Here is a 20,957-nt window from a genome sequence, read left to right on the forward strand (position 1 = left end):
AGCCTATTTTGAGAAGGATGTTGATAAGCTGGAAGGTGTGCAGAGGAGGGAGACCAAGATGGTCAAGGGTCTGGAAACCAAGCCTGATGAGGAACGGTTGAAGGAGCTGGGGATGTTTAGCCTAGAAAAGAGGAGGACAGGAGATAGGAGAGCCATCTTCAAATATCTGAGGGTCTGCCACACGGATGGTAGAGCAAGCTTATTTTCTCATGCTCTGGAGAGTAGGACATGAACCAATGGATTCAAATGATAAAGGAGATTCAGACTAACCATTAGGAAGAACTTTTTGATGGTAGCAACTGTTTGACAACAGAATGGACAAACCTGGTAGTTGGTAGACCTTCATTGGCTGTTTTTAAGAAGAGGTTTCATGGCCATCTGTCAAGGTTTCTTGAGCTGAGATTCCATAATAATAATAATAATAATAATAATAATAATAATAATTTATTTATACCCCGCCCATCTGGCTGGGCTTCCCCAGCCACTATGGGCGGCTTCCAGCAAAATATTAAAATACAATAATTAATTAAACATTAAAAGCTGCTCTAAACAGGGCTGCCTTCAGATGTCTTCTAAAAGTCTGGTAGTTGTTGTTCTCTTTGACATCTGGTGGGAGGGCGTTCCACAGGGCAGGAGCCACTACCGAGAAGGCCCTCTGCCTGGTTCCCTGTGACTTGGCTTCTCGCAGGGAGGGAACCGCCAGAAGGCTCTCAGTGCTGGACCTCAGTGTCCAGGCAGAACGATGGGGGTGGAGATGCTCCTTCAGATATACTGGACCGAGGCTGTTTAGGGCTTTAAAGGTCAGCACCAACACTTTGAATTGTGCTCGGAAACGTACTGGGAGCCAGTGTAGGTCTTTCAAGACTGGTGTTATATGGTCTCGGCGGCCGCTCCCAGTCACCAGTCTAGCTGCCGCGTTCTGGATTAGTTGCAGTTTCCGGTTGTTGCGTTTGCAAAGTAAAGGAAGGATTGAACTCTGATTAATAAGAATACACACAGAGGCTTGAACCAGCAAGATTCTGGGAAGGGTGCGTATAATCGTGTCTCTCTGTGCTTGTCCGATCTGCAGCCCCCTGGCCCAGGCCGTTTTTATTCACAAAAAAGCTTTTTACAGAGCGTTCAAAAGAACCAATCGGATTTCTTCTGAGCATTTCCACAAACCCACGTGGGGAGAAAGTTAATCTATAAATACTAGTTATCCATGCATACTTTTGGGGTAAATGAATGAATACTACAAAGGAGCGAATACAGCAACCCCGGAGGTAATAAACAATCAGTACACATGATAAGAAGGATGGCCAGGAGGACCAGATCACTACCACCTTCATGTGAGATCTGTTTCCTGGCTCCAAGATTAACATCTTAAGATTATATATAAGAAAACTACATCAAAGTAACTTGCCTACTATCTTTATGGCCCAGGAAGCCTGCCTGGCGAAGCAACTGCTGTGTACACTGTGTACGTGACGTGAGGAGAGAGAAATGGGCAGTAGGGCATAAGGGCCAGAGATGCAGAGGTGTAGACTGATCAAAAATCATATCAAAATAGTTTAAACCCAGTCAACGCAATGCTTTCATTGCTGACACAGATGGCTTACTCTATATCTGTTATAATTCCTCATAGCAATCCCACCTGATCACTACATCTCTGGATATTTGCACTCCTACACCGGTCACGTTCAAAGGTAGCCCCACTTAGAGCGCATGGCAATAGTCCAAGCGGGAGATAGCCAGAGCATGCACCACTCTGGCGAGACAGTCTGGACAGGGAGGGTAGGCACTGCAGGTAGGCATTGCAGAGGGTTGGACTAGATGACCCTCAGGGTCCCTTCCAGCTGTAAATTTGATTTCTATACTGACTCTCCACTGCCTCAAAGAGAGTCCATGAGGGCTGGTTAGAAATAGATTGACTTCAAGCAACATCAGCAAGCCTGGACACAAACATTTGAATGCCTGTCGTTGCTTCTTACCCTGAAAACTAGAAGTGAGCTTAGAGGCCAGATCAAACTCTGTTTTTAACCCCCAAACAAATGCTTCTCAGCGCCAGGTCCTGCGGCACTTCCACGCCTGCCAGCAGAGGTGTGGGCGCCCTGAGGCATCAAGCACGCAAGCCAGGCTGCAGGAGCTCTGTGGCTCCCGGGGCTGGCGCTCAAATGGGGAGATCAGTGAGGAAGAGGATGAAGAGGAGGAAGCCCAGGGCAGTGAGCCCTTGGAAGAGAGCGACCTGGAGATCTCCGATAGCGGTGAGAGACGGGGAGATCGTGGGAGCAAAGGGCGCTTCCTGGGAGGGAGTGGGGGCAAGGCTTGGGGTTGCCCACATGGCTGATGGGAGAAGAAGAATAATAAGTTATTATTTGTACCCTGCCCATCTGGCTGGGCTTCCCCAGCCACTCTGGGCGGCTTCCAACAAAGATTAAAAATACAGTCATACCTTGGGTTAAAGTTGCTTCAGGTTGAGCGTTTTCGGGTTGCGCTCCGCGGTGACCTGGAAGTAATGCAACGTATTACTTCCTGATTTCACTGCCCGCGCATGCGCAGATGCTCAAAATGACATCACGCGCATGCACAGAAGCAGCAAATTGCGACCCGCAGATGTGGGTTGCGTTCGCTTCAGGATGTGAACGGGGCTCCGGAACAGATCCCATTCACATCCCGAGGTACCACTGTACATTAAAATGTCACACATTAAAAACTTCCCTAAACAGGGCTGCCTTCAGATGTCTTCTAAAAGTCTGGTAGTTGTTTTTTTCTTTAACATCTGCTGGGAGGGCGTTCCACAAGGCGGGTGCCACCACCGAGAAGGCCCTCTGCCTGGTTCCCTGCAGCTTTGCTTCTCACAGGGAGGGAACGATGGGGGTGGAGACGCTCCTTCAGCTATACTGGGAGAAGGAGGCTTATGGGTGATGCTTGCATTTCTCTCCCTCGAAGAGCCCTGGAGAAGTTCGGGGCGGGTGTGTTGGGCCTCTCTGCTCCCAGCCTGCCTTCCTCAGAGCACAGGGTCTGGAGAAGGAGCCCCAGCTGAGCACTGTTACTTTCTGTCTGGTTGCAAGCAGGGTGGAGCTACGGGGGGAATGCCGTGCGTTGGTTACAGTGTTGGACTCTGGCTTGTGAGACTGGGGTTCAAATCCCCGCTCAGCCACGGAACTGGGTGACCTCGGGCCAGTCCCTGCCTGTCAGCCAAACCTGCCCGACAGAGTTGTTGCGAGGAGAAAACGGGGGCGGGGGAGAGAACCATGTGGAGCTCCTTGGTGGGAAGGGTGGTCTATAAATACAGTGGTACCTCGGGTTAGGGATACAGTTGGCGCTGTGGGTTAAACCACAGAGCCTAGGGCTTGCCGATCGGAAGGTCAGTCGTTTGAATCCCCGCGACAGAGTGAGCTCCCATTGCTCGCTCCCTAATCCTGCCCACCTAGCAGTTCAAAAGCATGTCAAGTGCAAGTAGATAAATAGGTACCGCTCCAGCGGGAAGGTAAACGGCGTTTCCGTGCGCTGCTCTGGTTCGCCAGAAGCGGCTTCGTCATGCTGGCCACACGACCCGGAAGCTGTACGCCGGCTCCCTCGGCCAATAAAGCGAGATGAGCACCGCAACCCCAGAGTCGGTCATGACTGGACCTAATGGTCAGGGGTACCTTTACCTTGGGTTATGTTACCTTCGGGTAACGTAATTTTGGGTTGCGAATGCGGCAAACCCGGAAGTATATGCTTCCGGGTTTCGTCGTGCGTGCATGCGCAGAAACACTCTATTATGCCACGCATGTGCGCAGAAGCAGTGCCTCTGGTTACAGACTTTTCGGGGTAAGTACGGACCCCCGGGACGAATTAAGTTCGTATTTGGAGGGTCCACTCTACAGTCAACAGTCATTCTCTCTCCTAAACCTATGCCTTGAATGGGGAAGGAGTTAAGGCAAATGGATGGAAGTGCTTGGCACATGCGTCACAGCCTGTGGAACTCATTGACAGTGGACTGGCTTGTTAAAAGGGTTGTTTTGTGTGTGTGAAATGGATAGACTTGTTGCTGGTAGCTATGATAGGCTGGGGTAGGGGAACTTTTGTCTCCTGGCTGTCTAGGGCAAATAGGAGATTGGCGTTGCTTTGGGGATGTACATTTCTTGGTGGACGGCATGGTTTGCTTCAGAGACGGTGACTCTGGGACTCTCCCCTCTCTTCCAGGCGGAGAGGATGACCTGGAGGGCTACAACAAGATGGTCCCTGGACGGCGAAGGCTCAACAAGGTATACCAGGGCACCAGTCCACTCAGCTCCATGGGGCCAGCTAACTCTGATGCCCAGAGGTCAGGGCATAGGTGAACTGTGGCGCTCGCTCCCACAGAAGACAGGGATGGCCACCAACTTGGGTGGGTTTTAAAAGAGGATTGGACCATTTCATGGGGGAGGAGGGAGCTGGCCATGGCCAGGGGCCTCTGCCCTGCCTCCAGAGTTGGAAGAAGCGATGCTGCTGCTTGCCAGTTGCTGGACATCTACCATATTTTTCTCTCCATAAGACGCACCTAGTTTTTAGAGGAGGAGAACAAGAAAAAAAATATTCTGAACCAAACAGTGGATGTATGATTTTTGTGGTTCATGCTGTGGCCTCAGACATGTGATTTGACGGTGAGTTTGGGGCAGCCCAATGCAAAATTCCTGAGGATCCATGTGGATCTGTGCTTTGTAACCATGTTTTTGCCCCATTGCGGCCCCATGAAACAGTGAGTGCGTGATTTTTTGGGTGCAGGCTGTAGCCATGGACATGCTATGTGATCTGATGGTGAATTTGGGGTGACACAATGCAAAAATCCTGAGGATATATGGGCTTTTACCTCCCCACTCCCAGGCAGCCTCCTTTATCGCTAGTGTCCCTTATCTCCCTCCCGATCGCTTTGCTGATCAGCTGCTCAGGGGCTTTGTTTCAACGCCCCCTTCCCTCTTTCTTAAAATAAAAGCACAATCTGCTTTTCTCCCCTGGGCAATTCGGCTCCAGGGACCACACATTCGCTCCATAAGATGCACAGACATTTCCCCTTACTTTTTAGGAGGAAAAAAGTGCGTCTTATGGAGCGAAAAATACGGTAAATCTAATATAAGCAATTGCACGGACGTCTGTTACTTTTTATTAGAAGCTACTGCTATTATCAGCTGTAATTTTTTTTTGGCAATTGTTAGGTTTTTTTAAAAAAAATAGTTTTAAATGTTGTAATTTTAAATTGTTGTAACCCACCCGGGGACCCCAGGTTGAATGGCATATAATAAATAACAATCATAATCATAAAAGAGAATATTTCAGGGCAGTAAGCTGGAAGCAGGCCTTTTTGCCATTGCCTCTTCCCTGTGGGATTCCTTTCCCTCTTGCCTTACCTGAAGCATCATCCATCAGTTGCTTCAGACATCTTGTGAAGACGCCTCTTTTTGCTTTCCCTGATCCCCTAAAATCGAAGCCTGTTGTTATGGGATTCTTGTTTTTATAATCCTGTTTCACCAGATACTGTGTACCTGCTTTCATCATTTTTGCATGCCACTTAGAGATTTTTAAATATGAAGAGGTTTAGAAATGCTTAGGAATCAGCAAGTGAATAAACTAAGCAGGTGATCCTCCCGAGGGGATTGGTGTCAGCAAGCCAGTCATCGGAAATATTAGAATACTTGTCTCCTGCCCATCTGACTGTGTTGCCCCAGCAAAATATAAAAACACAGTCAGACGTACATCTTCTCCCTTTGACTTCACTGTCTTGGAAATTGGGGTGGGTAGTTGGGGGAAAGTTACTGATTTCATTATTATTATTATTATTATTATTATTATTATTATTATTATTACCCTCCCATCTGGCTGGGTTTCCCCAGCCACTCTGGGCGGCTCCCAACAGAATATTAAAATCACAATAAAACATCAAACATTAAAAACTTCCCTGAACCTTCAGATGTCTTCTAAAAGTCAGATAGTTGTTTATTTCCTTGACATCTGGTGGGAGGGCGTTCCACAGGGCGGGCGCCACCACCGAGAAGGCCCTCTGCCGGGTTCCCTGTAACCTCACTTCTCGCAGGGAGGGAACCGCCAGAAGGGCCTCAGATCTGGACCTCAGTGTCTGGGCTGGACAATGGGGGTGGAGACGCTCCTTCAGGTCTACTCCTTCAGGTATTCCTCTGTTGCATTTCCCTCTACCCAGTGGAACCAGCGGAACGAGCGTGGGGAGACTTTGCTACACCGCGCCTGCATAGACGGGAACCTGCGCCAGGTGCAGTTCTGTGTGAAGAAGGTGAGCTGCTGGACATTAAAATAAAGGGAAAGCGGGCAGGGACTGCGGTGGTGCTGTGCGGGATAGTGTGCACCCCGGTAGTGCAAGGGACACGGGTGGCGCTCTGGGTTAAACCACAGAGCCTAGGACTTGCCGATCAGAAGGTTGGCGGTTCGAATCCCCGCGACGGGGTGAGCTCCCGTTGTTTGGTCCCTGCTCCTGCCAACCTAGCAGTTCGAAAGCACGTCAAAGTGCAAGTAGATAAATAGGTACCGCTCCGGCGGGAAGGTAAACGGCGTCTCCGTGCGCTGCTCTGGTTCGCCAGAAGCGGCTTAGTCAGGCTGGCCACACGACCCAGAAGCTGTACACCGGCTTCCTCAGCTAATAAAGCGAGATGAGCTCCCGCGACTGGACCTAATGGTCAGGGGTCCCTTTACCTTTAAGGTAGTCTCTATGGGAGTATATTGTTTTTAATTATGGGGTATCAGAGTTTTTAGGGGGCTAACCAGGCTGGGATAGCTGGGTTAGTAGGCTTGATGGTTTTTGAATGTCTGGTGTAGATTTTCTCAATTTCGCCGTTCTGTATGGGACAATGACAATAAAGATTATCGTATTGTATTGGGATGCCTTCGGACAGAATCAGGGCAAGCTCTTGTGATCTTCTGGTCCCTGCCACTAGCTTTCCCCAGATCCTGGCTCAGGCCAATGGGGTTCAGCTTCTTTGTCTGTAGAAACTACTTCCCCCTCTTTCCCTGATGGCTGGTTTTGTCACATGGGGCATGGGAGGCTCCCCACCCCTATTTGGAGATAGGGAAGTGGGGAGCAGGTGCCAGGTGCGATGAGAAGGACGAGGCCCCGGCCAACTTCTGACCCCCTGAGCATCCATACGTTTCTCCGCTCTGCCTCAGGGTCACCCTCTCAACCCTCGGGATTACTGCGGCTGGACCCCTCTGCACGAGGCTTGCAACCACGGCCATCTGGGTAAGTGCTGGGACAGGGGAAGGGGCTTCCTGGGGGGCCTGAAAGTGTGTGCTCTGCGCCCGGGAACCTTTCCCCTTGACGGCGGAGTTGGGGCTGCGCTGGACGTGACCACCCCTCTCGCCTCTTCCTCCAGAGATTGTGCGTTTTCTTCTGGACCACAATGCCGCCATTGACGACCCGGGGGGGCCTGGATGTGAGGGCATCACCCCCTTGCACGACGCCCTCAACTGCGGCCACTTCGACGTGGCTGAGCTCCTGATCCACAGGGGGGCGTCCGTGGTACTGCGGAATGCCAAGGTGAGGCACCGGGGCTGGGACGGGGCGAGAGTTGCTGCTGGGGAGCAAGGCAGTTTATTCATTGCATGTATACCCATCACTAACCACTGCGCCACACTGCCTCTCTTCCTTTTTTTAAAAAATAAATCTTTATTAGTTTAAAATACAATCATACAGTAAAGGTAAGTATAACAAAATTAATCACAAAAAAGAAAAAAAGGGATTCGTCACCTCAAAAAGGTCGAAAAAAGGTTTAAAAGTGACAAAAAAAGGCAATTAAAAGAACCACAGAAAACTTTATTGGATAAGACATGATGTTGTATAAATATGTGGTTCACACTGCCTCTCTTCCAGCGATGCACAAAGGGAACTGCAGCCCCTCCTCCTGGTATTGTTTGGGGTGGGGCTCCAGCCCTTTCCTACTGGTGTTGTGGTTTCTGCCTTCAAGGTCTAGGGAGGGGGGCAGCATTTGACAAATCCCAAGTTTTGAAATTGTGGGCATTGCCTTCTCAGGAAGGCCTACTGAACAGCCTCCCTGAGCTGCTTCCATCCCTCCCTCCTCTGCTTTTGTTCCTGCTCCTCCCCCTCCCCACTTCATTATCTCCTTGTGGAGCTGTCTTCAGGGGATCCTCAATTCTTGTGGGGGTCAGGGAATCGAGGGCCCAAAGGCCCAAGTTGTAGACTACAACTCCCAGCAGCACCAGCACCAGGTTGGGGGGCGCAGGGTTAACCTGAAGTGCAAAGCCTATTATTATTATCTATTGAATTTATATACCACCCTACTCCCGGAGGTCTCAGGGCAGTTCACAGAAAAGATCACAATATATATAATCAGAATAAAACCAACAACCAATAACACCCCCCCAAAAAACCCCCCACATTTTAAAAGGATGTAAATTGGATCAACCAAAGGCCTGGTTAAAAGTTAGCCTGGTGCCTAAAGGTGTATAATGAAGGCGCCAGGCAAACTTCTCTGGGGAGAGCATTCCACAGATGGGGAGCCACTGCAGAGAAGGCCCTGCTCTCGTGTTGCCACCCTCCGGACCTCTCAAGGGGGAGGCACACAAAGAAGGGCCTCAGAAGATGATCTAAAGGTTTGAGTAGGTTCATATGGGAAGAGGCGGTCCTTGAGGTATTGCGGTCCTGAGCCATTTAAGGCTTTATAGGTCAAAACTAGCACTTTGAATTGAGCCCAGAAACTAATTGGTAGCCAGTGCAGTCGGACCAGGTTCGGTGTAAGATGCTCAAACCGTCTTTCTCCAGTGAGCTACCTGGCCGCTGAATTCTGCACCAGCTGAAGTTTCCGAACTGTCTTCAGAGGCAGCCCTACGTAGAACGCATTGCGGTAATCTAACCTTGAGGTCACCAGAGCATAGACAACAGTAGTTAGGCTATCCCTGTCCAGATAGGGGCGTAGTTGGGCCACCAGCCGAAGCTGACGGAAGGCACTTGGGGCCACTGAGGCCACCTGAGCCTTGAGCGACAGTAAAGGATCCAGGAGGACCCCCAAGCTACGAAACTCTCCTTCAGAGGAAGTGTGCAGACCCACGTTTCTAACAGGCCCCTATTCCTCACAGCTCCCCTTCCCCTTGGCTTAGGGACAGTGGCCTTGCATTGGCCGCTTGGCATCCTGGCAGCTTCAGGGTCTGCTCCCACTACAGGGAAGGGGGTGGCAAGCCCACCGGGCTTCTTGGGTGCAGCCCAGAGGCGGCAAGAAGTTTCTGGCTGGGCTCCTGTTTCTGCTGGGGCCAACCCTCCCTGTGTTTCTGTTGTCAGGGCCTGACCCCGCTGGGCACTCTCCAGGCATGGGTGCATCTCTACGGCAGGGACCTGGACCGAGAGACACGCCAGCGCTGCCAGGCCATGGAGGGGCTGCTCAAGAGAGCCCTGGCAGACCGAGGTGAGTCTGTGCTTCGTTCCTAGGCTCAAGGGGTGTGGGGCCTGCTCCTGGGGACACCCTCAAGGGGCCGTTTGCTTAATAATAATAATAATAATAATAATAATAATAATAATAATTATAATAATAAGTAAAGGTGAAGGGACCCCTGACCATTAGGTCCAGTCGCGGGGATTCGAACTGCCGAACTTCTGATCGGCAAGCCTTAGGCTCTGTGGTTTAACCCACAGCGCCAATAAAGCGAGATGAGCGCCGCAACCCCAGAGTCGTCCGCAACTGGACCTAATGGTCAGGGGTCCCTTTACCTTTTTATCTCTTCATAAATCATATTCCAAAATCTTTGTATCTCTAGACAGGACCACCACATACGGTAGTATGTTCCTATCTGTTCCTTACATCTCCAGCACTTGTTATTATATGATTTATTTATTTTTGCTAGTTTTACAGGGGTCAAGTACCATCTATAGTACATTTTCATAAGATTTTCCCTTATAAGGGAGTGAACTTGACGCCTTTGCTTTTGCCCCTCCAGGCTCCAAGGCTCAGCCTCCCCAAGAGCTGCTGGCCAGCCAGCTGTTTGACGCAGAGCTCTCCGAGTCCCCGCAAGCCCCCTGCCCTCTGGATCCTGCCCCAAAGTCCCCCAGTCCCCGGAGGAGCTGGAGGGAGCCCGAGGAGGACGACGCCATCAGTCCCTTGAGGCCGGTCAAGAAGAGGCAGCGGCTCTTTGGCCAGGACCCAGAGAGGGAGGCCAGGCTAGCAGCCCCGGCCGAATACCGGGCTGCCATTCGCGGGGTGGGCAGAGCCAAGCCCTGCCCTATGCCCAGCCCTGAGCGCCCCAAGTCTTCCGCTGGGCCTGCCCTGATCCCCCCAGAGGAGTATGTAGGAGATGACTGGCTGGAAGACGACCTGGGGCAGAATCTTGCCTCCCGCAAAAGGAGCCGCCAGAGCCCAGAAAGCGAGTCTGGGACCGAGTCGGAGGAGAGCCTGGGGGGCGAGAGTGACGGGGGCTTTCCCCGCCAGCCCCCCGAGGCCACCAAGAAGAGGAGGAGGAGGGTCCGGCAGAGTCGCCTCACCCATATTGTCGACAGGACTCCGCTGGGACGACTCCGAGGGGCCGGCGTGGTGGCAGCGGAGAACCCAGAGTGTGTGGCAGATCCCAGCATCCTCCAGGGGGCAGGAGGCAGCAGCCACGTCAATGGGGGGACCCCTGGGCGTGGGGAGAGCCCCCCCTCGGCACCAGCACATGTGAGTTTCCAGGGTTTGGGGAGAGAAGGGGGTCTGGCTTGGTTCCTTTCTGGCAGACGCTCTTTTTGCCGTGGCACTGTGAGAAGCTGGCTGGCTTCCCTGGGCCTTGAGAGGCCAGCACTCCTCTGGGATTGGGGCCATCCTATATGTTTTTAGCTGCCGCTATATCTGAATTGTCTCTGTTATACCCAGTTGCAGTTCAGTGTATTCCTGCTGTGTTTTATGATTTTCCTGATACTGTAAGTGAGCCAGAACTGGTCTGTGACCGTAATAATAAAATTCATTCGTCCTCACCCTATTTCTCCTCCCCTGTTCTCTGCAGCTCCCTGCTCCCCCACCTCCGATCCGGGTGCGAGTTCGGGTGCAAGACAACGTCTTCCTCATCCCCGTGGCCCACAGGTGAGAGAACTGGGGCTTCCTCAGCCCCTTTGCCCTTTCCTCCCTCACTGAGCTGCCTCATCGGAGCTCTGGGTCTAAGCCAGACCTTGTCTTTGTAGAGGCAGCTTCAAAACTCTCCACATAAGCACCGTGGGAAGCGTCCAGTGCCGGATTTACGTATAAGCTAAACAAGCTGTAGCTTAGGGCCCCATTCTATTGGGGGACCCCAAAAAAATTAAATGAAAAAATTAATAATAATACTAATATACTTTTTCTTAATTGTACAGTGGACGCTCAGGTTGCGAATGTGATCCGTGTGGGATGCACGTTCGCAACTTGCAGCGTTCACAACCCGCATCTGTGCACATGAGGGTTGCGATCGGCACTTCTGCGCCCGCGGAAAGCGCAATTTAGCACTTCTGCGCATGCGCGACCGCTGAAACCCGGAAGTAACCCGTTCTGGTACTTCTGGATTTCGGAGGTCCGCAACCCAAAAAAACGCAACCTGAAGCGGCTGTAACCCGAAGTATGACTGTATTTCAGTTCAACAACTACTTTAATAAAATACATGTTTTGTGATGCGCAAATGGCTTTAGATACCTATTAGGTCCGTAAATATAGCATATATTCAACACAAAAAATAGTGACACAACACAAAAAATTTGTTGTTGACACAGGACAGCTGACATATAAAGGACCCCATTACCTTCAGGAGCTGAGGGCCTCATCAAACCTAAATCCGGCCCTGGAAACACCTGTAATTGGGGAGGCAGGGGGTGGGATATTTCTGCTGTCCTCAAACCACCCCCAAATAATATTTCCCTCTGCACTGTTTGGATGAGAGCTGCGTGGCAGGAGACTGAATCCTTGCCGGAGGTGGGGCATTTCAGAGCCCCCCACTGCATGCCCCCCGGAATATAGGAAAGGGGGGGTGTCTTCCTACTGCAGCCCCTCTCCTCCCTCCTTGTAGTGAGAGTCGCCCTGTGTCCTGGCTGGCGGATCAGGCCTCCCAGCGCTACTACCAGACCTGCGGGCTCCTGCCACGCCTGACCCTGAAGAAGGAGGGGGCCCTCCTTGCCCCCCAGGACTGCATCGTGGATGTTTTGCAGAGCAACGAAGAGGTGAGCGGTCGCTGCCAGCTGAGGGAGAAATTGGCACCGCTTCTCCCCATAGCCCCATTCCTCAGCTGCTGGCAGGGGAGTCTGTCTGGGGGGTGACGGGGGAGCAGACCACCCGTTTTGCAGGCACAATGTCCTCAGTTTAATCATCCACGGAGGATGAGGGGAGACTTCTGCCAGGAATCCTGGGGAGCAGCTGCTTGTCAGTGTGGGCAGCACTGAAGTGCATGGCCCAGTGGTCGGACTTTGCAGGAGCCAGATTCCTGTGCTCTTCTTAAGGGCTGTTTTGAGGCGTTTGTAGGTTCTGATGGCAAGGAAGCAGGTTAATATCTCCCCTGAGAAACTGAGATATGAAAACTAGGAGCTAAATGGCACCTTAAACCGAGGTTACGGGCACAACCATGGAATGTTTGGAAAACGTTTATTGAATATATGGGGTAATAATGCAATACTGAATGGTATCGTTTTTGTAAAAATATGCAGGGATTTATGATATGCAAAATGAACCGCTGGAAAGAGAAGAAGGGAAGTCATTGATACCTTGATACCTTAAGGATGTATAAATGAGCACTTTAAATTGTAAAATATAAATATAAATATAAATATAAATATATATATATATATATATATGTATATATAATATATATATATATATATATATATATATATATATATATATATATATATGGGACGTGGGTGGTGCTGTGGTCTAAACCACAGAGCCTAGGGCTTGCCGATCAGAAGGTCGGCTGTTCAAATCCCCGTGGTGGGGTGAGCTCCCGTTGCTCGGTCCCTGCTCCTGCCAACCCAGCAGTTCAAAAGCACGTCAAAGTGCAAGTAGATAAATAGGTACCTCTCTGGCGGGAAGGTAAACGGCATTTCCATGCGCTGCTCTGGTTCTCCAGAAGCGGCTTAGTCATGCTGGCCACATGACCCGGAAGCTGGATGCCGAGGGAGCGAGATGAGTGCCGCAACCCCAGAGTCGTCCGCGAGGTAAAGGGGTAAAGGGGTCCCTTTACCTTTATATATATAAAAATAAAAGGAAAGGTGTTCCCATTGGAGTTCCACCTTCCTTGGGCCCCAGCTGACCCCCCTGCTGACCTCTCTCTCTCTCCCCCTGGCAGGTCTTGGCCGAAGTGCAGTCCTGGGACTTGCCGCCCCTTGTGGAGAGATACCGCAAGGCCTGCCAGAGTCTGGCTGTGGGTAAGCCCAAGTTCCCCTGCGGAGGGGCCTGGTGTCGCTGAGCCCCCCTGCGTCCTTCAGAGCTTGCCTCTCTTGGCAGATGGGTTCCCGGGGGAGGGGTGTCCTCAGGAGGCTGCGGGCATCTTGCTGATGCTTCTCTGCCCCAGTTCAGATGCTTCTCTGCCTTCTGTCCTGTTGGGCTCAGAGAAGGGGCTTCTTCCCAAAGGGGTTTCAAAGAGGAACCTTCCCCTTTTCCGCAAGCCAGTTGCTGTGACGGCTATGCTGGCTTTTCCACAGAATTGTAGCGTTGGAAGGGACCCCCAAGGGTCATCTAGTCCAACCCCCTGCAAGGCAGGAATCTTTTGCCCAGCATGGGGCTCGAATCCATGACCCGCAGATTAAGAGTCTCATGCTTTACCCACTGAGCTATTCTGCATCTTGGTTTATCTGTAAAAATATCTGCATACTGCTATATCATTTTTTTAAAAAAACCCTATCAAAGCCGCTTATAGTAATAGAAGCATAAAACCATACACTGAATTGAATTGAATTGAATTTTATTATTACGGTCACAGACCAGTTCCGAACCATACATTAAAACCATAAAGAAATCAGACGTCGGTCAACCATTGTGAAAGGCTGCATTCTGAATTGCCTTCACAGGCCTGGCAGAATAGAAATGATTTCAGCAGGCCTGCCAAATGTCTAGTGGCGGTGAGTTCCGCAGGACTGGCCCAATGACACTGAAGGCTTGGTTTGTGAGTCTTTTGCCTTGACTGAAGCCTGGTGCCCTGTCTCTCTCTCTCTCTCTCTCTCCCCCGCCGGCTGGCAGGGGAGCACCGATTACTCCTGCAGCTGCTGGAGTGCCAGGAATCGGGTCCGTCCTTCAACGTCCCGGGCATGGCCCTGCGTCGCCTCCACCTGACGCCTCTCCTCCGTGCCCTCAAGCTGCAGACCTCCATCCGGCGCCTGTGCCTCCCCGGGGCAGGCCTGGGTGACGACTCGGCGGAAGAGCTGCTGGCCACCGTCGCCACCATCCCTGGCCTGGAGGCGCTGGACCTCTCGGCCAACCGGCTGGGCCCCCAGGGGCTGCGCAGGCTGACCGCAGGAGTTACTGGCTCCGTCACTTTCCAGGTAGGGGCGGCAGAGGAGCTGTGAAGCGGGAGGGTGCCCTGTCCTACCTGGAAGGGCTGTGGTTCTTGGGGGGGCAAGATGTCGAAGTGCAGCTGAGGATGGAGCCCAAACTACGATGGGAAGAGGGTTTGGGAGTTCCACAAGGCTTCAGATCTTCGCTCGATGAGCAGAGGAGCCGTCTCCATGTGCAAATGCCACGCTTGCACCACGAGGACTAGAAGCCTGGTAAGATAAACAAATATATGGCTTTTAGAAGACATCTGAAGGCAGCCCTGTATTGGGAAGTTTTTAATGTGCGATGTCTCGTTGTGTTTTTCTATTTTGCTGGAAGCTGCCCAGAGTGTCTGGGGCAACCCAGGCAGATGTGGGGCATAGAAATAATAAAAGTACAGTTGTACCTTGGTTCTCGAACAGAATGCATTCCAAGGCGCAGCTTCCACTTGGAGTGTCCTGCAGCCAATTGGAAGCCAAGCTGGACAGTCGGCTTCCGAAAAAATTTCGGGAACACTCACTTCCTGGTTTTGATTGTTCGGGAGCATTTGACATCCAAGGTACAACTGTATTATTATTATTATTATTATTATTATTGCTATTATTGCTATTGTTGTTGCTATTTTAAAAATAGGAAGCTGAGATTCATGCAGACCTTTCAGGCCCTATGTGAGACATCCCATCTCGGGGTTCTGACCTCTTCTTTCTGCCCTCAATCTGATGACAAGTGGCTTGTATTTTAACAATACAATACAACAGGTTATTGTATTTTAATATTCTGTTGGAAGCTGCCCAGAGTGGCTGGAGAAACCCAGCCAGATGGGCAGGGTATAAATAATAAATTATTATTATTATTATTATTATTATTATCATCACTATTATTACTATTATTACTATTATTATTATTATTAGCCCTCCCTCTGCCACCATCTCACTCGAACCCACACCCCTTGTTGTTTCAGAACCTGGAAGAGCTGGACCTCAGCCTGAACCCCTTGGGGGACGGCAGCACCCAGCCCCTTGCCTCCCTGGTCCAGGCCTGCCCGGTCCTGAGCACGCTCCGACTGCAAGCCTGCGGCTTCACCACCGCCTTCCTGCAGCACTACCGCCTCCTGCTGGCCAGTGCCCTGAAAGGTAAGAGGAGCAGGAAAGAGAGTCGGCTGCAGCAGGGATCAGGTCCAGTAGAGCTGGATTTCGTAGAACGGTCAGGTTTGAAGGGACCAGGAGGGGGATCAGGATGAGTTAAGCAAGTCTGATCTGCCTTGGCTTTGCACAGTTAATTCTGTTGGCCTGTAGGATGTAGCCCTTAAGAGTGTTGGACTCTTTTCATAATAATTTTTATTTGGTTTTACAAATATTAATTCATAACAATCCAAATTACATAATACTAATAATAATGATGATGATGATGATAACAATGATAATAATAAAAAAATAATTTTATTCATATTCCGCCCTCCTCAGCCGAAGTTGGGCTCAGAGCGGCTAACAACAGTAAAAATAAACACAGCATTCTAAAATCAATTCAGAATCAAATTAATGGCAACCATTGGGCTAGAGTTCTATGAGGATTTCTGCAGATCTCTGAACTTCCCACCTTCCCCTCCTTGGGTCCTATTGTACACCTTTTTTAACTGCATATTTTCCCACAATCCACATTTTATATCTTTCCGTCTTGTCCATAATATTTGTTACATTACAAGTGTTATAAAAATCCTGCTAGTGCTTTCATCTGTTTATCTCCTAGATAAATTATAAAATTTCCCCATTCTTCATTGAAGTTCAGGTCTCCTTGGTTCCTGAGTCTTCCAGTCGGTTTGCAATTTCAGCACAATCCAGCAGCTTAATTTGACCATTCCTCCCTGCTAGGGACGCTTAACCTTTGGGAGAGCAGCGTGCAAATCCTCACTTGCCCATCAAGCTCACCTGGTACCCTGGGCCCTGGGGCATTCATGACCTCTTAGCCCTGGTCTACTTCGCAGGGTTGCTGTGAGGGTGAAATGGAGGTGTGGGCAGGGAATCACGTGTGCTGCTTTGAGCACCTTGGAGAAAAAAGTGGGATGTAAATGCAAAAATAAATAATAAATAAATATTGGAGATGGAGGGGCAGACAGATTTGCTGGGAACGGAACATTACACTTACCCAAACAATATGATGCGCGCGCACACACACACACGGGTGTCCCACAAGATGTGGCTCAGAGCCTTTTTGTGCTTGAAGGCCTTTGCAGCCCTTATTTTATTTTTGATGAGCTGGTCACCTTACCAGTTATCTGTATTTTTCTTTTTTAAGCGCTTTATGTTTTACTGTATTTTTCGCTCCATAAGACGCACTGTTTCCCCCCTAAAAAGTAAGGGGAAATGTGTGTGTGTCTTATGGAGCGAATGCAGGCGGGAGCCTCTCTCTTTAAAGAGCTGCACCGAGCGTTTGTGCGGCTCTTGCTGGCTTTTCCGCGAGGTGGGAGAAGGGGCTGACGGGTTGCCCTCCGTCCCTTCTCCCACCTCCCGGAAAAGCGAGCGGGGCTCTGTGTAAGGGCTCCCTTCCGTCCCTCATCCCGCTTTGCTGGGAAGCCAGCAGAACAAGAGCCACTGCGCAGCTGTCACTCTTGCTCTGCTGGCTTCACAGTGAAGCGGGAGGAGGGACAGACGGAAGCAAGCAAAGCGAGAGCTGCTTACATGCTCTGTGCAGAATATGTTTTTTTCTTGCTTTCCCCCTCTAAAAACGAGGTGCGTCTTATGGTCAGGTGCGTCTTATGGAGCGAAAAATACAATACCATTGTACAGCAGTCGGAATATTCTGTGAAATGCTAGGATGGAAACGCTTCTATACATAAGCAAACTGTGCTCAGCTGATTTGTGTGAGGGCATTCCTGAGTGTCTCTCTTCTGGGGACGGAACGCGACAAGGTGTGGTGTTTGCCTGTCGAAATGAAGCCGCTGTGTCAATGCGGACGCTTTTCTTCCTGCGGCCCTTGGAGGTTCCTGCTCCCTCCCACTTCACTTCCTTGTGGTCCCTGCATCACGGGGCATCGGACCAGATGGCCGCACTGGTCCCTTCCACCTGTATTGCTTTCTCCGACTTCTGCCAACTCCTCCTGCGCTCTCTTCCCTCAGGAGCTGTGCACCTCAGGCGGCTGACCGTCTCCCACAACGCCCTGGGCTCCTCTGCCCTGGAGCTGCTCCTGAAGAGCCTGCCTTCCGAGAATCTCACCCACCTGGACATCAGCTCCGTGGGCGCCAGGCCAGGGGACCAGCAGCCTTTGCAGGACGCTGTGGCCAGGTACCTGGCGCAGGTACGGTCGACCGGGTGCCAGCAGGGAGGCGAGCGTCCTGGGGGACCTCAGGCCTTCAGCCCAGCCAGCTGACCCCTTGTGCTCTGGTGAAAGACAGGGGAGGAGGAAGGCCTGGCTCATGGGTAGGCAAACTAAGGCCCGGGGGCCAGATCTGGCCCAATCGCCTTCTAAATCCGGCCCACGGATGGTCTGGAAATCAGCATGTTTTTACATGAGTAGACTGTGTGCTTTTATTTAAAATGCACCTCTGGGTTATTAGTGGGCCATAGGAATTCATTCATTTTCTTCTTCAAAATATAGTCCGGCCTACCACATGGTCTGAGGAACAGTGGACCGGACCACGGCTGAAAAAGTTTGCTGACCCCTGGTTTAGACCCTGGGCAGGCAAACTAAGGCCCGTGGGCCAGATCCGGCCCAATCGCCTTCTAAATCCGGCCCACGGATGGTCCAGGAATCAGCATGTTTTTACATGAGTAGAATGTGTGCTTTTATTTAAAATGCATCTCTGGGTTATTTGTGGGGCACAGGAATTCGTTCATTTATTTATTTTTTTCAAAATATAGTCCAACCCCTGATAAGGTCTGAGGGACAGTGGACCAGCCCCCTGCTGAAAAAGTTTGCTGACCCCTGGCCTGGCTTCTCCACTGTGTGAGGAAGCGATGGGACATGGTCTGAGTTTCCCCACCTGACCAGGTCTTGGAGAAGATCCAGACACTCGCACACCTTAATTTTCCGCATTCTGAATCTTTGTTCTTCTCCGTACAGGAAGGATGTGCTCTCAGCCACCTGGCTCTCTCTGGGAATCACCTCAACAATGACGCTGTTGCAGAGCTGGCTAGGTGGGTGGAGGGAATGTGGGTCCTGTGCTTTTTTTGAACCCTTTGGCAGGGGGTGGGTGTCTTCCACAGCGGGGAGGGTCAACCTTGGCCATATCTCTAGGCATTCTTGACAACGGCAAAGGGCTCCTCACCTCCATTTTTGGTACTCTGAGCAAAACATTTCCCAGGTATGCTTTGATAAATTGAGGAAGCTCTCATTTCTGACGGGAGGAGCTGTTTTGACACTTTGGAAGGTGGTGGTTTTTAAATGGCTTGGATGGCCGGCCATCAAGAGATTCCTTAGCTGCGATTCTGTGGCCCCTGGAGGTTCCAGAGTTTGGCTTCCTACTCCTCTCCCACTTTTTCTCATAGATAAGTGGTTCCTGCCTTGCAGGGGGTTGGACTGGATGAGCTTTGGGGGTACCTTCCAACTCTACAATTCTGTAATTTTCAGTGTAGATGAGCAGAATGCAACCAGATCCATCCATTCCCGATTTTGACATTTCTTCTCTTTCTCCAGGCATTTCCCTGCCTGCCTGCCTTTAGTCTCGCTGGATTTGTCAGCAAATCCTGAAATCGGCATTGTTGGTCTTCGGACGCTGCTACTTGCCCTCGAGGAAAGGAATCGGGGCCTCCAGTTCCTCAGCTTGGCTGGTGAGTGCTGGAGCCGTTTTTAATCGGCCGCCCCTGACTGCCCCTCCCCTCCAGAACTGCTGAAGGGCAATGGATTCTGGGTGGCCCAGCTGGATTAGCCTCGGTCTGTTGTTTTGCCCGCAATCCTGTGGTTTTCTCATGCACCCCTCTTGACGTCAGTCCAATAAATCAAAAGCAAAATTTATTTTGTCTAAAGGGAATTAGCATGCGGAAAACTAGGATGTGATCAGGGAAAAAGCAGGAGGATCTTTGTTTTGATGAAGGGCAGGCTAAGTAATCTGAGCTTCACCTCAGTGCATCCTAAAGCTAAAACTTCAGGAACCTGAGCCATAGTTGTGGGATGTGGCTGGACTGTTGTAGTCTGAGAGCCCAGTTTTCAAAGTAATAATAATAATAATAATAATAATAATAATAATAATAATATATTCTTTATACCCCACCCATCTGGCTGAGCTTCCCCAGCCACTTTGGGCAGCTCGCAACGGAATATTAAAAACATGATAAAACATCAAACATTAAAAACTTCCCTAAACAGGGCCGCCTTCAGATGTCTTCTAAAAGTCAGACAGTTGTTTATTTCCTTGACATCTGATGGGAGAGCGTTCCACAGGGCAGGAGCCACCACCGAGAAGGCCCTCTGCCTGGTTCCCTGTAACCTCGCTTGTCGTAGGGGGGAAACCGCCAAAAGGCCCTCGGAGCTGGACCTCATTGTCTGGGCTGAACGATGGGGGTGGAGATGCTCTTTCAGGTATACTGGACTGAGGCCGTTTAGGGCTTTCAAGGTCAGCACCAACGCTTTGAATTGTGCTTGGAAAGTTACTGGGAGCCAATGCAGGTCTCTTAGGTCGGGGTTATATGATCTCGGCGGCCGCTCCCAGTCACCAGTCTGGCTGCCACATTCTGGACAAAGGAGGCTCCTCCAGTTCTTCCTTCCTTCCTTCCCTAGGCTGCTCCGTGAGGGGGCCTCTGGACAGCGTGACATGGACAAAGCTCTCCTCGAACGTCTCTCAGCTGCAGCTCTGCACTCGCCACCTGAGCAGGAGTGACCAGCGGGACGTGGCGGAGCTGTGGCGTGGCCCGCCGGGCACCTCCCTCCACTCAGTCACGCGGCATCACAAACTCTTCTGTCACTGCCTGTGGGATGCCATCCTTCCCCGCTGCGTGCTGTAGGCCTCGCCCATGAACACTTGGCAGGCGCTGGCTCCAGCAGTCTTGGATTGCACTGCTCAATGCGGCCGTGGACTTAAGGCAGTTCCTGGGCTCCTGTGAGCTGGCATGGTCCAGGGCCACCAATGGGCCAGATGAAAGCAAGGGGTGTCTGTCCTCTTTCTCAAGGGATGTCAAGAAGGGAGATAGCTTGGCATTACGCTGCTTAGGGTGGGACTAGACACCTGCCTGGCACAGGTGCGTCCAGAGCTCTAATAGGACCAACTCAAAACTGCCATCATGAATTATATTCTGAGTTTGGTGTGGTGGCTGAGAAAAAGGAATATTGGTATGGAAAATCGGCTACCTTTGTGCTGCCCAGCAGTTCTGTGATGTGATTTCCAATATTTATTGAATGCCTCGCAACACAAAGATGCTGTGTCGTCCCTCGTCTTGCCTGTCCTGTGTCTTTGTTGCTGGTCTCGAATGGGTAGGTAGTAGTGCCACAGGGGTGGGGAAGCTGCGCAGGCCTTGTGTGTTTTGAGCTTCGGGCTACGGAAAGAAGTCAGAAGCTGCTGCTTTCTGAAAGCTCATTTGGGATACGGGACCAGGGAAATAA

At 50.9% G+C, this 20,957-nt stretch overlaps 1 protein-coding gene across 1 annotated transcript in view; it reads left to right on the forward strand.

Moving 5' to 3' along the window:
• TONSL (tonsoku like, DNA repair protein) overlaps window positions 1-20,788 on the forward strand; it is a 33,352-nt gene extending 12,564 nt beyond the window's left edge. Inside the window, exons 11-26 of the mRNA XM_081012486.1 lie at window positions 2,042-2,243; window positions 4,171-4,232; window positions 6,158-6,247; window positions 7,135-7,207; window positions 7,341-7,504; window positions 9,260-9,383; window positions 9,913-10,625; window positions 10,948-11,024; window positions 11,974-12,124; window positions 13,246-13,324; window positions 14,136-14,437; window positions 15,391-15,562; window positions 17,542-17,720; window positions 18,486-18,559; window positions 19,059-19,192; window positions 20,139-20,788. Coding sequence (XP_080868612.1) covers window positions 2,042-2,243; window positions 4,171-4,232; window positions 6,158-6,247; window positions 7,135-7,207; window positions 7,341-7,504; window positions 9,260-9,383; window positions 9,913-10,625; window positions 10,948-11,024; window positions 11,974-12,124; window positions 13,246-13,324; window positions 14,136-14,437; window positions 15,391-15,562; window positions 17,542-17,720; window positions 18,486-18,559; window positions 19,059-19,192; window positions 20,139-20,362 — 2,820 coding nt within the window. The 3' untranslated portion in view covers window positions 20,363-20,788. The remainder of the gene's footprint in view (window positions 1-2,041; window positions 2,244-4,170; window positions 4,233-6,157; window positions 6,248-7,134; window positions 7,208-7,340; window positions 7,505-9,259; window positions 9,384-9,912; window positions 10,626-10,947; window positions 11,025-11,973; window positions 12,125-13,245; window positions 13,325-14,135; window positions 14,438-15,390; window positions 15,563-17,541; window positions 17,721-18,485; window positions 18,560-19,058; window positions 19,193-20,138) is intronic.
• Window positions 20,789-20,957: the final 169 nt, after the last annotated feature.

Source organism: Podarcis pityusensis (genome assembly GCF_964106645.2).
Source record: "Podarcis pityusensis genome assembly, chromosome: 7".
NCBI classification, from domain to species: Eukaryota; Metazoa; Chordata; class Lepidosauria; order Squamata; family Lacertidae; genus Podarcis; species Podarcis pityusensis.